The sequence below is a fragment of the Pelodiscus sinensis genome, chromosome 14, assembly GCF_052426305.1.
Source record: "Pelodiscus sinensis isolate ZL-2025 chromosome 14, ASM5242630v1, whole genome shotgun sequence".
NCBI classification, from domain to species: domain Eukaryota; kingdom Metazoa; phylum Chordata; order Testudines; family Trionychidae; genus Pelodiscus; species Pelodiscus sinensis.
In genome coordinates, this window is record NC_143065.1 from 31,225,320 (window position 1) to 31,242,867 (window position 17,548).

At 48.2% G+C, this 17,548-nt stretch overlaps 1 protein-coding gene across 3 annotated transcripts in view; it reads left to right on the forward strand.

Moving 5' to 3' along the window:
- NTRK3 (neurotrophic receptor tyrosine kinase 3) overlaps positions 1-17,548 on the forward strand; it is a 390,761-nt gene that overhangs the window by 79,483 nt on the left and 293,730 nt on the right. For all 3 annotated transcript variants that reach the window (XM_075897044.2, XM_075897046.2, XM_075897048.2), the window contains exons 2-3: positions 4,603-4,677; positions 6,997-7,068. In XM_075897044.2, the coding sequence (XP_075753159.1) occupies positions 4,603-4,677; positions 6,997-7,068 (147 nt within the window). The remainder of the gene's footprint in view (positions 1-4,602; positions 4,678-6,996; positions 7,069-17,548) is intronic.

Genomic DNA, 17,548 nt, shown 5'->3' on the forward strand with positions numbered 1-17,548 from the left:
TTTTACCCTAGTTACTCCTGGAGTGGTGCCAATGCAGCACACTACGTATGACCCTGCTGACCTGCCTGCCTCTCAGTTCCTTCTTACCACCAGAGATGGCTGTTGGAACCGTGGCTCTCTTGCACTGCAAGTGCTATGTGTCCCTAGAGTTTACAACTTGCTTGTTTGTTAATTGTTAGTGCAGTGGGAGGTGAAGGGGTTTTCCTGTCCCAGGGACATGCGCAAGTCCCAGGGCTTCAAACCCTGCAGGTCTTGCGTAAAATGTATGCACACAAGTGACCCTCACGGCTTGTGCCTCTGGTGCCTGGGGGAAGCTTATCAAGCAGATAGGTACAAGATCTGCAGGGCCTTCAAACCACATTCCAGAAAAGAGCGGGGACTTTCACTTGAAGCGGCTCCTACTGGAATCCACTCTTTGGCCTCGAGGACAGAACTCGGCACTGAGTGCTTTGGTGTGCAGTGTGCTGCCTTCAGCCCTGGACTCCCAGGAGTCGACGCCGAAGAAAGGCTCATCCTGACACCAGTACTCACCGAAGGCCACGACGTCCAAGCACTGGTCACACTGCTGGCCAAGTCTTCCAGAGTGGCCAAGCCTTTGTCCTGCACATTGCAAGCTCCAGAACTTCTCCCACCCACTCCTGTAATAGACCCTCATCGCTCCTTGCCACACAGGACTGGGGTGAGGACAAATCCACTGGAGAGTTTGAGGGGCTGGGGCTGGAGAATCAGGCCAGTTGCTAGAGAGAGCTCACCCAGCCCAGCAGGTGCCAGGCAAAGCGATGGCGGGGAAGGTGCAGTGGAGCCAAGTTGTGGTGGTGAAGCGGCTTTTCTTCCTCCCCCATCTCCCTGCTCCTCTTGCTGGCGCTGGGCAGGGTGGGGGTGGGGAGCTCCAGGTAGGCTAGTGGTGGTGGTAGCAGCTGCTAGCTGTGAGGACAAGGGGCCAGACGGTGCAGAAGGAGATAAGCTAATGGAGAAAGGGGCGGAACAAGAGAAGCTGCTTTTGGGGCTCACTCCCCCTTGGACTTCCTCTCCTTCTCCAAACACTTGTTGCAGGCCCTTACTGCCCCCATAACCCTTTCCCCCGTAGCTCAGATTACCTATCCCTCTTCACATCCTCCCACCCCACGAAACAATCTCCCCTCCTGATGTTCTGCTATAGCATCCTATCCCATGAGCCCCTGCTTCTCACTGGCTGCCCCAGGGTTCCCCCAAGCCCTCCTTGCTTTTGTGTCTGTGGATGTGGGGACTAGGTTCCTGCCTCCCCCACAGCTGCCCATCTGCTCTGAGCAGGGTTCTATCGAGGGGAAACCAATGGCTTTTCTACATCACAGACGGAGCTGCTCAACTCTTAGCTCTTGGATCTGGCTGGGGCTAGTTGCATCTTGCCCCTTACCTTTGGCTTAGGTCGGGGCCCTTAAAGAGTCAGGGTACTCTTAGCACTTTGGTGTTGCATAATATAGTCCCTCCCAAATTGGCGTTTCAGATCCATCTCTCCATATAGAATCCTTGCCCCCAGCAAGTGGCCTATTCCACAGGTACTGGGTTAAGCCACTTCCTACCAGAGGGTATGTCTACACAAGCCCCCTAGATCGATCTGGGAGGCTAATGAGGGCGACCAGAATTGCAAACCAAGCCCGGGATTTAAATATCCCGCGCTTGATTTGCATGTTCCCAGCCGGTCGCCATTTTAGAAATTGACTAGCCCGAAGTAACTGCCCGGGTTTACACGCAGCAGTGAAACGGGATTCCGATTTAAAGCCCTAACTCGAATTAGCTGGTATTCTTCCTGCAATGAGGTTTACCAGCTAATTCGAGGATAGCATGGGGGCGCTGCCTCTCCATTGGAGGAATTTATTTATTCTAATTTAATCTCTTTCAGTATTGTCCTAGTCACAAACTTGGCACGTGCCTGTATCATAGCTCCATGGTGCTCTTCCCCCTTGCTGTGGCTCTGCTAGAGGGATGTGCGACCGACGTACAGCTCCTGCGGATGGTGGCCGCTTTGCTCAGGGGGTTATTCTCTAGTTTGCCGAGCAGCGGGCAAAGGGTTTGTAGAAACCCGGTCCCATGTGTGAAGCAGCTGAACATTGCCCGTGGAGATCAGAAACAGGCTTCTTTGGCCCCACAAGCCTTCTGGTGCATCTCCGCTCCTCCTCCCTGTATGATCCCTGTGACCTTCCATTTCCCCTGGCTCCAAGGGCCTTTTGAAGATGAGTGTCCAGTGGTGATTGAGTGTAACAAATGGTTCTGAAGTGTCATGGAGGTCACCAGTAGCAGGAGCCCCACTGACTTTCCTGCATAGTCCAGCAACCTGTCACTGTCTCCTACGCTGTTGTTCCCTCACCCGGTGAAAGACCTGCAGAGGCGCTGCATACCCGTGTGTCCCATTATAGGCAGGGCTGCCCCCTTCTCTTATGTCATGAAGAGCCTGTTGATTGGAAACAAGAAATCAGAACTGCTATTGTCAAGACAGATTCTGCTGGGTGGATCAGCTGTCTGAGAGAGGAGAGCCCGCTATCCTTTCCTGGGGTCTGTGTGGGGTGAGAGCTGCTCTGAGGGGTGTCTGCCTTCCAGCAGCTTCAGGGACCAGGAGCCCTGAGCTGGGCCCTGAACTCTGGCTCTTCCACGTGGGAATGTTGTATGGTGTGGCTGGGCCAGACCCATCCGAGGCCACATTGGAGACTGGGTGCTGTGAATCTGTTAGGGTCAAAGCTCAGTGCATTTGAGCCTGGAAGGGATCTTATCTGTGGGCTGGGCAGCTCATCTGGAAGAGCAAATGCCCTCTTCCTGCCAGTTTTGGGCTCAGCGGCCCAACTTTTAAATAAAACATTAGCCTTCTGCTTAGCGGTGCTAGTGTCACTTCTGTGGGGATCTCGAGAGTTGTTTTTGCTTTGCACGTGGGCAGAGTGAGAGAGACACACAGAGGGGAAGTGACTCACCCAAAACTCCTCCTCCCCAGTTGGCTACATTAACCATTAGGCCACTGGTGTTTCTGTGGGTCTCTTAATAAAATATTAAAGGACAGGGCCATAGAAAACACAAGGTGAAATTTAACGTGGATAAGTGTAAAGTAATGCACATCAGGAAAAATAACCCCAATTATACGTACAGTATGATGGAGGCTAATGTGGCTATGACAAATCAGGAAAGAGATTTTGGAGTTATCGTGGATAGTTCTCTGAAAACTTCCACGCGGTGTGCAACGGCGGTCAAAAAGGCAAATAGGATGCTAGGAATCATTAAGAAAGGGATAGAAAATAAGACACAGAATATCTTACTGCCCCTGTATAAAACTATGGTACGCCCACATCTTGAATAGTGTGTACAGATGTGGTCTCCTCACCTCAAAAAAGATATTTTGGCCTTGGAGAGGGTTCAGAAAAGGGCAACTAAAATGATTAGGGGTTTGGAAGGGGTCCCATATGAAGAGTGGTTAAAGCGACTGGGACTTTTCAGTTTAGAAAAGAGGAGACTGAGGGGGGATAGAGGTATATAAAATCATGAGTGGTGTGGAGAAGTTATTTATTAGTTCCCATAATAGAAGAAGTAGAGGACACCAAATGAAATTAATGGGGAGCAGGTTTAAAACTAATAAAAGAAAGTTCTTCTTTACACAGCGTGTAGTCAACCTGTGGAACTCCTTGCCAGAGGAGGCTGTGAAGGCTAGGACTATAACAGAGTTTAAAGAGAAGCTAGATAATTTCATGGAGGTTAGGTCCATAAAAGGCAATTAGCCAGGGGATAGAAATGGTGTCCCTGGCCTCTGTTTGTCAGAGGCCGGAGAAGGATGGCAGGAGACAAATCGCTTGATCATTGTCTTTGGTCCACCCTCTCTGGGGCACCTGGTGCTGGCCACTGTCGGCAGACAGGCTACTGGGCTAGATGGACCTTTGGTCTGACCCAGTACGGCCGTTCTTATGTCCTTATGTGATGGCTTGTCCCCCAAAGCTGCAGAGAATTGGAGATAATACTAAAAAAACAAGATAAATTGGATGTGAGGGGGTTATAATGGAAACCACCTGAGTTCCACAGTGTGGGAGCAACAGCTTATGTGAGGATTGCAAACGCAATAGCCTCTGTTTCCCACAGACTCTGCATAGGGCTTTGGGCAAAGCCAAGGAATGTCTCCTATAGATCATTTCTTAAACTGGGATCCATGGACCCCTGTGGGTCTGCTAGAGTCCTCGTGCTGGGCCCACTGATCAATTCCTCCACCTCCCTCCTAGTCCCCGCTGTGCATTGCGATCAGCTGTTCCACGTTATGCAAATGGTTCTGGGAAGGAGGGGGCAGAGCAGGGAGAAGGCAGAAGGAGGCAGGGAAGAAGTGGTGTGGGGATGAGGTTTTGGGGTGTGGTGCAGGAATGGGGCTTTGGAGTAGGGGTATAGTGGGGGTGGGGCCTGCAGCTGAGCTGGGTGGGCTTGAGGAGTTTAAAGATTTTAACATCAAAATGGGGGTGCTCGGGCTGGTAAAGTTTGAGAACTGCTGCTATCAGTCGTTTCCTGGGTGTTGCTTGCTGCCTGTGTCAGGCAGTACTTCCCCTGCTTGAAACAGCCTGACTGTCCTGTTGTGCCAAGCGCTGAGCCTGTCCTTCCTCTCCACAGACACATAGAGAACTGGAAGAACTTGCAGACGCTGAATGCTGTAGACATGGAGCTGTACACGGGACTCCAGAGGCTGTGAGTATCAGGCCTGGATGAGGGTGAGAGACCTGAAGGGTGGTGAGGGGGCAGCCAGTTCAGGTGGCAGCAGGGAACTATTGCTCCTCTCATCCTACGGCCTCTGCCCTATGATGCAGAGAGCACAGCGGGCTGCTCCCAGGCTCATGCAGAACCTTGATTTTTCTCAGCTGCTGGTGCCTTCCGGTCCTAGCTAGAACCTGGTCAGGCTGTCTGGGGGCTTTACACAGCTCTGCCAATACTCTTCAGTCCTAAGCTGGATCACCCCCGCTAGTCCAGTTCTGGGTCCATACTCTGCTCTCCTAAGATGTGAACCACCGGCCTTGTATCTCTGTGAACTTACACACACCCTTTCACTGAAGCAGAGGACTGCTTTGCAGGCACCATGTCCTCTGCGTACCCTTTGGAAGTAGGGATGTTGTGGAATCCCTATTTTACAGATGGGGGGGCTGCGGTATGGAGAGAGGAAGTGTTTTGCCAGATACACAGGAAGTCTCGAGTAGAGCCAGGAGCAGCACCCAGACCTTTCACATCCCATTCCAGTGCCTTAAACTGTGCAGCTACGTCTACACTATGAGTTTTCTCCGCAAAAAATATGCTAATGAGGGACTTATTTGGATGAGTCATGATCTCATTTGCATATTTTCTGCCGATACATTTTTGCGCAAAAACAAGCAGTGTGGATGTTTTCTTTTTGCGCAAAACCCCTTTTTCCTCAAGATCCTTAGGTATATCGATCTTGCAGAAAAAGATTTTTTTGCGCAAAAAGAAAACATCCATACTGCTTGTTTTTGCGTAAAAACCCCTAGCGCAAAAAATACGCAAGAAAATATGCAAATGAGATTGTGACTCATGCAAATGAGTCCCTCATTAGCATATTTTTTGCTGCGAAAACTCATAGGCTGTGTCTAGACTGCAGGGTTTTTTCGAAAAAACTTCACCTGCGTCTAGACTACAGCCGCGTTCTTTCGAAATTAAATCGAAAGAACGCGGCTTTTCTTTCGACGGCGGTACTCCTCATTTCACGAGGAAGAACACCTTTTTTCAAAAGTGCTCTTTCAAAAAAAGGCGTTCTTGAATGCAAACAGGGCTTTTTCGAAAGAGAGCATCCAGACTGCCTGGGTGCTCTCTTTCGAAAAAGCGACTTGCTTTTTCGAAAGTACTGCGTGCAGTCTAGACATTCTTTTTCGAAAGAGGCTTTTTCAAAAGTATCTTTCGAAAAAGCCTCTTTTGAAAGAGGCTTGCAGTCTAGATGTAGCCATAGTGTAGATGTAGCCTGCCTCTCTCAAGCAGATGCTGAATTATACTAGGTGATGGTTCTGTAATGTGCAGACATGGTCACCAGGGGTTAAGGTGAAAGTCTCCAACCTCATTTCAGTGGGAAACCTACAGCAAAAACCAGCAGGGAGCTATTTAAAGAGCTGGCAGTGACTGAGGTTGCATTAGGACAGTACCTGTAAGAAATGTTAAGTTACTTTCACTGCTGCAGAGCACCAAATAAATCCCCAGCCTATGAACTCTGGGTGGGTGAGATTGAGTCTAGGAAAGCTGGCATGGAGTCTGGTATCTTGCCCATAGAAGAGATTAAGAAATCATGGCCACAGTGTTGATTTAGCTCAGACAAAGCAAGAGAGGAAGAGAATCCTTCTCAGCTCTTCTTATTTTGCTGGGAAAAACCTCATTTGTCCTCCAGCGCTCAAAACAAAAAGTTTTCCCCTTGGGTTGAATGTCTGCGGTGCTCCCCTGTAGATGTTTATATCCATCACAGATCTCTAGAACAATGGGCCCCAGGATGCTATGGACCAGAGATAGCAAGGACCATGGGGATAGCAGGTCCAGATTGAGGAGCACTGGCAGAGATGTGTTTGGGGAGTTTAGGACTGGATTAGCAGGCATGCGGCTGGTGAAGACCAAAGTGCATTGGTAATGCCATGGGTGGAAGTCCATGTCTGCAGTAGCAGGGAAAAATGCTGTGCATCGTGCGTCGGCAGAGCTGCTTAGGAGAGGCTTGTGCAGTGTCTGCTCACGCTTTGCCTGCTCTTGACAGTACTAGATCTATCAGATTAAATCGAGATAACCAGAGTCCTTTCCCTTTGTGACCTTACCCAGGTCTTCTGAGGCGAGAGATTAAAACATTCCCTCTTCTCCACGCCTGCTAACTCCCCGAGCATCCTCTGCTGAAACAGTTTTGCTCAGCCTGTCACTTCCAGTTTTATGGGCATTTTCTCTCAACTATCTCCTTGAGTTTAGCGAAGGGTTTTGAGTGCTCATTGATCCTCAACCTTTTCGCCATCACTGTCCTTTTAAATCTCCTTCCAGGACAATCAAGAACTCAGGACTTCGCAGCATCCAACCGCGAGCCTTTGCTAAGAACCCTCATCTGCACTACATGTGAGTAACATTGTCCCCCTGGACTGCTGTTCCCTATAGAAAGGTTATCTCCAATGCGGTTACTCCTCAGGGGAAAGCTCTGGGCTGCAATGACAGGTGAATGAAGGAGGGGAATAGAAGAAAAAAGTGAAGGGGATGGGAGAAGGGCACAGAGAGGGAGGTGCGGGGAAGGTGAGAGCATTGAACAATTCTCTCCTGCTGGCAGGTTGACATATTTAGGTGTCTAAGAATTGGGTTGGCTTTGATTGTGGCTTTAATGTGCGCTTGCCTCATTAGCACCCCTGCAGCGGCCAGCGGAAGTTTCCCTGTGTGTGGAGTTCAGGGGACTGCGGGTGGTGGGTGGTGGCAGCATGTCCTCATGCACAGCCTGAGCCTGCACCGTTCATTAACATTTAACAGGTACAGCAGGCTTTGCAGACACAGATTTTTCTGTCACTTCAGGGAGGTGGCTGGCAGCTGTGCTTCTAATTATTGACTTGTTAAATGGGCATTTGGGGTGGCCCTGGGGGCAAGCCCAGAGATTGCCTGCTGGAGGTTATTGGAAGATAAGCAGAGATGGTAAGGAAGTGGGGCTCTGGAATTTGGAAGGATTCAAGCCAGTAAATAGCATTCAGTTTTTCGGAGGAGTACCTGAGAAGGCTGGGCTGTATCCCATGGAAAGTACAAGCACTGGAGGCTGAGGGGCAACATTTCTCTTCAGAAAAGGCTGGAATACCAGCACAGGTGCAAAGCGCATCGAAGGCCTGGAGTGAGTGATACAGGATGAGACCCCTCTGAGCTCCAGTGTAAAGGCTAGAAGTGGGCTTGATTATTGTGAGAATTTTGGTGCCTTGTGTGTGAGCCCATGTGTTTTGGAAGGTGGGGGGGAGGAATATAGCTAGGGTCTTACCAAATTCATGGTCCATTTTGGTCAGTTTTAGAGTAATTGGAGTTTAAAAATTGTACATTTCATGACTGCAGCTATTTAAATAGGAAATGTCCTGTTGTAATTGTAGGGGTCATGACCCAAGAAAGGGTGGCTGGAGACCACAAGGCACTGCTCCCCTTCTGCACTGGTGCTGATAGCAGCACTGACTTCAGTGCTGGGCAGCTGGAGAGCAGCAGCTGCTGACCAGGAGCCTAACTTTGTGGGCAGGGATGCTGCCAGCAGCAGCACAGACATATGGATGGCAAGGTATGGTATGGTGCTGCCACCCTTACTGCTGCCTGCAGACCTGGACCCTCAGTCAGAAGCCACCACTCTCCAGGAAGCAACCCAGAAGTAAGGGTGGCATGGTATGGTATTGGCATGTTTACTTCTGCGCTACAGCTGGTGGAGTGCTGTCTTCAGAGCTGGTTGCCTGGCCAGCAGCTGCCACTCTCCAGTCACCTAGCTCTGAAGGCAGAACAGAAGTGAGGGTGGCAATACTGTGAACCTCCTAAAATAACAGTGTGACCCACCCTGCAACTTCCTTTTAGGTCAGGACCCCCAATTTGAGAAATGCTGGTCTCGCCTGTGAAATCTGCACAGTATAGGATAAAAGCACACACAATCCCAGATTTCCCAGGAAGAGAGTGGATTTCAAGTTCCTTTACACGTTTTTTCATGGCCAAGAACGTGGTAGGGCCCTAGGTGTAGCTAACCGCTGCTCTGAATTGTATGCTGTCAGCCATTTCAATGAAAACTGGTTATAACTAACCCTCCCTCCCATCTGGTTCTGTGAGCACGTGTTGCCACCTGTATGGGCATGTTTCTGACAACAAGAGATGGGTGATGGCACAGTGGGGTACACTTTCCTCACATTAACACAAATGCCTGAAAGTTTCATTGTGAAAGCTAGTTGCAGTTGCTAAGTGACAGCAATGTACTTACCTAACAGGTTCTTTACAAAATGAAAGCACTTAAAAATCAAACACATGAGTAGTTAAGGACATCATAGAACTTGAACTGCCCACCTAATAAACACACACAGTTTTCACTAAGCCTAAAGAAATGCAGATTTTATCACAAGAAAGCAGTTTAAATTCCGACCCATTGATTTTTTTTAATGTATCCTCTTGGCTATTTTGGTTGTGCTTTCTAAATATTTTCTTTGATGGGGTACTATTGAATGGGGAAACCATGTAATGCATTTATTACTTGACTTTGAATTATTGGGCAAGGTGGCTATGGTTGCTGATTCTTACAGGTAATATTGTCTAGGCAAGAAGCAAAATTATTGCTTCATGGTAAAGTTATGTAGATGAGCTTGATTTTGAGGCTGATCAATATGTGCCATGAGTCTGTACATACACAATTACTGCTTCTCTTTTAGAGAGAGTTTTGCAGTTTGAGATGGTTGAACAAATCACTTTTAGTCTGGGGTAGCGGGAAGGTTGCAAAATGTTTGTTTACTGTAGGCCATGTAAGATGTAAACCTCCTTAACTTGAGGATCTTTTCCTTGCCTTGAAGTTCTTGGGTCTGCTGCTGTAGGTAATGGCATTGTTCAGTTAATATCCTTAACTTTTTTCTTGTTTAAACTAAGTAGCAGGGTTTTGGTATTATGTTCTGGGCATGCTTAGTTCTTCACATGGGAGCGTGGGGCTTGAGAGAAGGATTACGTCTGTTCTTCTGATTGCTGTACTCCTGTCCAAAAACAGGCACAGCCCCTGCTTTTCATTGTTTGTTCCGACACTGCATCGTGCGTAGGGTCCTCTCCATGCCTTCTGGTCACAGTTACTTTCTGCCTGTAGTGTCTTGGATCATCTTTGGAATTACCTGTCTGCTCCCTGGAGAGTTTCCCCTATCACCATGCCAACCACTTGGTGGGGTCTTGTCTCTGTGTGTATGTTGGGGGAGAGGTTGGATGCTTTGCAAATGGATTCTGAGGCAGTGTACACCAAATGCTTGAGTGAGAAAATAGTGAGAGGCTGAGTGGAGAAGATGGTGGGGCACAGGGGTGTTACGGCCCAGCCCAGAAGTGATTGGGTAACAAAATGGCAAATTAAATGTAATGTCGATAAACGTAAAATAATGCACATTGGAAAAAATAATCCCAACTATACATATAATATGATGGGGACTAATTTAGATACAACCTCTCTAGAGACAGATCTTGGAGAAATTGTGGATAGTTCTCTGAAAACAACCACTCAATGTGCAGCAGCAGTCAAAAAATCAAATAGAATGTTAGGAATCATTAAAAAAGGGATAGAGAATAAAACAGAGAATATCTTACTGACTCTATTTAAATCCATGGGATGCCCACATCTTGAATACTGAATACAGAAGTGGTCACCTCATCTCCAAAAAGATATATTGCCACTGGAAAAGGTGCAGAAAAGTGCAACAAAAATGATTAGGGGTTTGGAATGAGTGCCATATGAAGAAAGATTAAAAAGACTGGGATTTTCCCTTTAGAAAAGAGGACACTAAGGGGGGATATGATAGAGGTTTATAAAATCATAACTGGTGTGGAAAAAGTGAATAAGGAAAAATTATGTACTTGTTCCTATAACATAAGAACTAGGGGTCACCTAGGCCGTGTCCAGACTCAGGGTTTTTTTCGGGAAAAGTAGTCTTTTCCCGAAAAAACTTCCCCTGCGTCCAGACTCAAGCCGCGTTCTTGCAAAATTATTTCGAAAGAACGCGGCTTTTCTTTCGATGGCGGTAAACCTCATTTCACGAGGAAGAACGCCTTCTTTCGAAAGTTCCTCTTTCGAAAGAAGGCGTTCTTCAATGTAAAGAGGCCGTCTTCGAAAGAGAGCATCCAGACTCGCTGGGTGCTCTCTTTCGAAAAAGCGGATTTCTCTTTCGAAAGATCCGCCTGCATTCTAGACGTGATCTTTCGAAAGAGGCTCTTTCGAAAGATGCTTTCGAAAGAGCCTCTTTCGAAAGAAGCCTGCAGTCTAGACATAGCCCAAATGAAATGAATAGATAGCAGGTTTAAAACAAAGGGAAGTTTTTCTTCACACAGTGCATGGTCAGCCTGTGGAACTCCTTGCCAGAAGAGGCTGTGAAGACCAAGACTTTCACAGGGTTCAAAAAGGAACTAGATACATTCATTTAGATTTGGTCCATCAATGGCTATGAACCAGAATGTGTAGGAATGGTGTCCCTAGCCTCTGTTTGTCAGAGGCTGGAAATGGATGACAGGAGAGGGATCACATGATGATTACCTGTTCTGTTCACTCCCTGTCCAATGTCGGCAGACAGGATACTGGGCTAGATGGACCTTTGGTTTGACTTAGTATGGCCGCTCTTATGTTCTTAAAGGGTATCACAGTAGGTGCTGGAAGCTGGGGTTGAGGGATAGCAGCAGACTTGTACCTGGGGAAGCTTGCATACCGATTTATACTACTTTACTGGTTGGTGGTGTTTTTTTCTCTCTGGGAAAAAATCCCAACATCATCTACCACTGTATCCTCTCTCTCCCTTCCCCCGGGGGTTTGAGAGAGGTTCCCTCCGTCAGACAGGCTGGGTTTTTCTGCCTTCTCCCAGCTCCTTCTATTTCTGTTCCTTTCTCGGTGCATTTACAAGTCTCCAGACCCCAGCTGTGCAATCACAAGATGATCACTTACTCCAGCTCTAATTGCAGGAGCTCTGCTTTGCTGGGGTTTATTTAAAACAATGGCTCTGAACGAGTTTTCCCTGCACAGAGTAAAAAAGGGAAAATGAGAGGTTTTGCAGCACTCAGTTGCTCCATGTCTCTGAATACTCCAGTGCCTTTTTACGGCCCATAGTTGCCCTTGCGAGGTTAGCCCTGTGCATGGTCCTTGGTGTGTGATGTGCTGGGGTGAGCAATGGATGACTGATGAAAACAAACCCTAGGAAGGTGGAGAATAGATCCATAAATAGCCTTAGCCCACTTTTGGGAGAGAGCAGAACTAGGTCTATTGGCCTATTCAGTCTTTGGTGCTGCAGAGTTTGTCAGCAAGGGGACAATTAGCCTCAAATGGGGTAGTGGTATTTATAAAGTGGTTGTCTCTGGCCCACTGGTAACAGGACTGAGGCCACTGGGGGTACGTATGCTCTGCAATTCAAATCCAGTGGCTGGCCTGGGCCTCGCTGCAAGGTACAGCTGGCCAGCTATTGCAGGGGGACATCTTTGGATCTGACCTGAGTCCGATTCAGATGCTTGGCCTATGGCAGGTGTTGCCAAGACTCTGGAGGCCTCACTGTTGGGCAAAGGTCCCACAGTGGTTCTAGTTGCTGGCCCCTTTATTGAGAAGTATTGGGTGTTCTCTTGGCTAACACCAGGCTTTCTCTGGAGCAACACTCCCCAGGAGAGGTCTACTTTGGGTGCTGTGCATCTGACGTGTAGCGTGCATGGGCCTCAGGGGTCCCATGAGAGCTTCAGGCCTTGGCACCAGGAACAAAGGGTCAGGTCAGCAGAGACTCCCCAGCCAAACAGTTTCAGAGCAGTTCAGTTGAGCAGAGGGTCGGTTGGCGCTTTATGGGATCAACTCAGTCTTGGGGCGCCAGGTTTTCCCAAGGAGACTGTGAGATGGCGTCATTGCTAAATTTGAGGGCCCTTTGGTGCCCCCTGTTCCCATCATGTTCTCTGGGGAGCAGGGTCTGGATCCTCTGACTCACGGTGTCCATCCTTCTCTTGCCATGGCTCAGGTAACTGAATTATAGGGCCCTGGGGAGAAAGGACTGAGCACATCCTGCTACTTCCCCAGTCTCTTCTGGAGCTGGGAGGGCAGAATTTCCAATCAGAGCTGGTAGGATGCGGGGAACCTCTCGGGCTAACGCATCTGCCCTCCCCTCTCAAGTTGGAGAGTGTGCTGTCCCTGACATGGACACACCAAGGTCTAAGGATCTGAGATTCCCAGCTGCAAAGGTATGTACAAACGAGGCCCATACACCAAAGTAGCTGGAGGGGAAACCATCTCTCAGCCCTCTACTCCCTCCCCCCACCCCAAGCTTTCAGGCAGAGCTTCTACAGTGAGGTCCAGGAAGACACACTCACTGTATGTCCATCCTGGGATCTGCAAGAGATGGAGCTGCAATAAACCTCTCCCTCCCAAAGTACAGTGTTGCCTATGCCAGGAGCCCAGAGTTCTCTGTGCAGTGGGAGACATGCCCTGCATCAGGATGGGAGGGAGTAGATGTAAGATTTATGTTTCTCTTGTTGGCGGAACTATACCTTCCCTCTGCCCATCTGCCAAAGGACAGATCCGCCTCCATCTGTTAATGTTATGCACCCTTGGCATGTAAGAGGAAAGAAATCTCTGAGGGGTGGAAGACAAGGAATCCAGGAACTTTATGAAACACATCTGTTGGGCTACCACAAAACCCTGCTTATGACACTCCATGCCCTGCCATTGTGAGGGCCTCAGCAGAGAGGCCCAGGAGCGACCAGGCTCTGGACGTTGAAACCCCAAATGTCTCCTTCCATCTCGGGGCTGAAACACTCCATAGAACGGGATGGCATCTAGGAAGCTCTCCTTCCTGAGTCTGCCCCATGGGCAGAGGCCATCAGTGTCAGGGCTGCCAATCTGGCTCACTTGACTGGCTCCAGATTTATCCCCAAGAGAGAAAAAGAAAAGGGCAGTAATAAAACTGACAATAAAAATAATCAGGTGGTGTTTTCTGAAGAAACGGATGCCATTGCCATTCTTAGGGCTGTTGGGGAAGGCTCTGAGGGCTGGCCTGGGAAGGCAAACTAGAGAGGAGAGAAGGACAGTGCTACAGACCAGTGTGAGTTCCATATTAATGTATTTGTTTGTCTGCTCCTTCCCTCGCATCAGGCCCATAGGCCTCCTAACCAGCAGGGAGCCTGACAGTGTCACCAGAAACCCTCCCTGCCATTCAGATTGGCTGATGCTGGTCCCAGAGGCGTAAGTCCCTTCAGCCTCCCTTGCACCCCCTAACAGCCAATGCTGGTTCCCCGCCCTCACCCCCAGCTCCTTTCTTTGGCCTGAGAACCGAGTCCTTCTCTGTGAATCCCATTGTGTTCTATCCCCCGGTCTCAGGTCTCCCACTAATAGTGAGTGACTCCCTCTAAACACTTCCCTGAATCACTGGCTCTCCGTCAGCCAATCTGTAAAGCGCCGGTTTGTATTTGCAGAGAGTAACTGAGTGCATCTTATTTATTGGGTAGTAAAGAAAACAGATTAAGTCCCTGTAATTATAGAGCCAGGTGCACTCTTAAATAAAGCTTAAGGAGTCAGAATTCCATTTAGAGTATTAATAATTGCTGTCTCTGCCCGTAGCCTGTGTTTTCTTTTTCCTCCAATCTGTCTTCTGGAGACTTCTGTGTGCTTTAAATGCATTCGTAGGCCAGCTGAGACACCATTCCCATCCCTGAGTTTCTCCCTTGGCAAGGCTTACCAGCGTGGGGATAGGGGCCTTTGATAAAGCAGACATGTTTGTACAAACTGAAGCCAGATTGGTAAGTACAGACATAATGGGGTCATCTTGGTGTTTCCTGCCCTCTCCAGATAGCAGGGTAGTGGAGTGATAGATTGTTTGGCTTTTGAATGCTGAATACATGGGCTGCCTCCTACCTCACTGGGGATTTTTATCTTCTGTGGCTGTCGCTTCTCTGCTAATGTAGATGTGTGGCTGAAGGAGACAAATTTATAGACATCAGAGATGTAAAGGCCCATTGAACCAAATGTGGAGGTAACTATTTTGCTTGAGAGGAAGATGGGGTGGATGAGCCAACAAACCTCCATTGCCAGCGTCTGTGATGTGGTTAACTTAGACCACCTGGGCCATTCACTTTGGCATCTCGGCAGTGATATACTTTATGAACATGGCCTCAGACCACCTTCTAGTCTGGGAAAGCATATCCTGATTGCATGAGGTTCCCTTTCTGTTTTTGATTTGGATGCAGGATAATTCTCTGCCTCACTTTCTGGCTCGTTTGGTAGAATTGCTGAGTGCTGTTAACAAGCAGTGTATTCCACCCCAGAGCCAACTGCATTCCAGGGCGAGATGAAAGAATGAGGGCTGTGTGTGCTCTGTGAAGATCTTTGGGCTAGATAAATATTCTGGAGAGGCATTGCAAGGTTATCTCTCGATAAAGGCAGGAGAATGACCCATGACTCCTCCCCTGGATACTGCACAGCCGAGAGATCGGTGCTATTGCTGAGGAACGCTGCACTCATGGTATTGACATTTCATAAAGGCACTCAGATGCTAGAAGCACTCTTCCAGCTCACACGCATACACATTTTCAAGGACTGTGGACACTTGACCCAGGCAATGCTTGTGAGGTTTGTGTGTCGCCTTGTGTAACACTGCATCCTTGCCATGTGCTGTATTGTTTACACTACTGTGCACTATATGGCTGTGAGCGCTTATTCACGAGCTCAGGCTGAATGGATAAATAAACAGAGCACCAGACTTCAGATTGTTTTGATAGTGTCCAATTGCTTTTCACAAAAATCACTTGTCCTTATTTCTGGGCCTCTCTCTAAAGCTGCCAGGCTAATCTGTTCTATAAGGAGCAAAGTTTAACTCTGGTCTCCTGCACCAAGCAACCCCAGGGCTTCTCACTGTTCCTGATCCTGGGTGCCACACCTCTTCTTTCCTCCTCCATGCTCAGTCCTTTCAAGTGACCTAAGAGTTATAAAAAGGAATCAAATACATTCATAGCAAATCATTCTTTCCTGAGTTCTCCCCCCTCTCCCAGGCAATGCGTGGTGCTATTGCTATTTAATTGTATTTCTGTGAGGCCAGGTCGACACGGAAGGGGAAAGTCGACTTAAGATACGCAACTCCAGCTACGTTAATTACACAGCTGGAGTCGAAGTATCTTAAATTGTTTTTGGCGACATCCACACAGCGGGAAGTCAATGGGAACCCACGCTCCTGTTGACTTCCCTCAGTCCTCATGAGGAGCAGGTCTACTGGTGCCGTTTGGGGTGCTCTCTCAGTTGGAATGAGTTGCTCTTCGCTAGACCTGCTAATTTGAACTTGTGTTGGGGTGACAGGTGGGTCCATGTGGATGGCAAGCAGAGCCCCAACTGCGCCAGAGAAGCTCCAGCAGGCACACGAGACCCCAGTCACAGGCACGCTGGATCAGCCCCAAACCCATCCCCAAACCTCTGTCACCACAGCCCCAGTGGGACCCCAGCCCTGGCTGCCCTGCACCAACCCGCTAATGCTTAAATGGTTAAACGATATAAATTTAATCCTTTAACTGTTTTTACTGATATTTACATCCTTATTTTGGCCCAGGTCCACACTGTGCAAGGGGACGTGGTCCATTTCTATCTGTTCTGTAAGTAAAGGTCTGATCTGCCAGTTCTCAGCACCTCTCAACTCCCGTTTGTGCTGCAAGGACATTAGGATGCTCAGCATCTCTGGGGAGCAGGCCTTTCAATTATAATTCCTCACAGCAGTAGCCCTGGTCTATTTTTGACAGATTCCAAGGTCAGAAAACACCACCGTGATCATCTAGTATGACCTCCTGTGTAACACAGCCAGAGAACTTCCCCCAAATAATTCCTAGAGCAGATCTTTTAGAAAAACAGCCCATCTTGATTTAAAACTGGCTAATCATGGAGAATCCACTATGATCCTCGGTAGGTTGGTCCAATGGTTAGCTGTTCTCACCATTAAAAACATATGTTTATTTACAGTTTGAATTTATCTAGCTTTAATGTTCAGCCATTGGCTCACGTTATACCTTGCCCTGCTAGCCTGAATGTGAGATGTGTTCCCAGTGTCGATACTTCTAGACTGCAATCAAGTTACCACCCCTTTGTTAAGCTCACTCAGTTTTTCTCTCTGAGTCAGTCATTCTAAGGCAGGTGTTCTAATCCTTTTAACCATTTTCATGGCTCTTCTCTGAACTCATTCCAATTTATTGCCTGTCCTTCTTGAAATGTCGGCACCAGAACTGGATGTGGGGTTCCAGCAGCAGTCGCACCAGTACCGGATACAGCAGTAAAATAACCTCTCTACTTCTACTCAAGATTCCCCTGTTTATGCCCAAGATCCCATTAGGGCTTTTCTCCATAGCTTCATACTGGGAGCTCATGTTCAGCTGATTATGCACCACAAGCTTCAAATCTTTCCAGAGCCACAGCTTCCCAAAATAGAGCCCCCCTAAGAGTAAGTATGGCCGACATTCTTTGTTCCTAGATGTATACATTAGCTGTGTGAAAACACATTGTGTGCTTGTGCTCAGTTTACCAAGGGATCCAATTCTTCTGTAAAGAGTTGTCTAGGTATAATAAATAGTATTAATGTTCCCTCTGATTCCCTACCTTCCCCATGCTCTCCTCTCTACTTTGTCCACTGTGTGTTGGCACACGTCCCAGCTGCCATGCTAATCAGCAGCAGTGACTGGGTGGCATGTTTATTTCCAATCGTTACTCAGACTGAATCACTTTCGAGCATCTCCTCATTTAGCTGGAACAGCAGCACAGGCAAGCTCTGTGTTTTTACAGCTACTGTTCTCCAGGCCAAAGGAGAGACCTGTTCAGTGCAGACTTTAGACAGTCTGGCTTTTCCCAGAGAGCTGGCCACTTAACTCATTTGAAGAACATTCCAAGAGC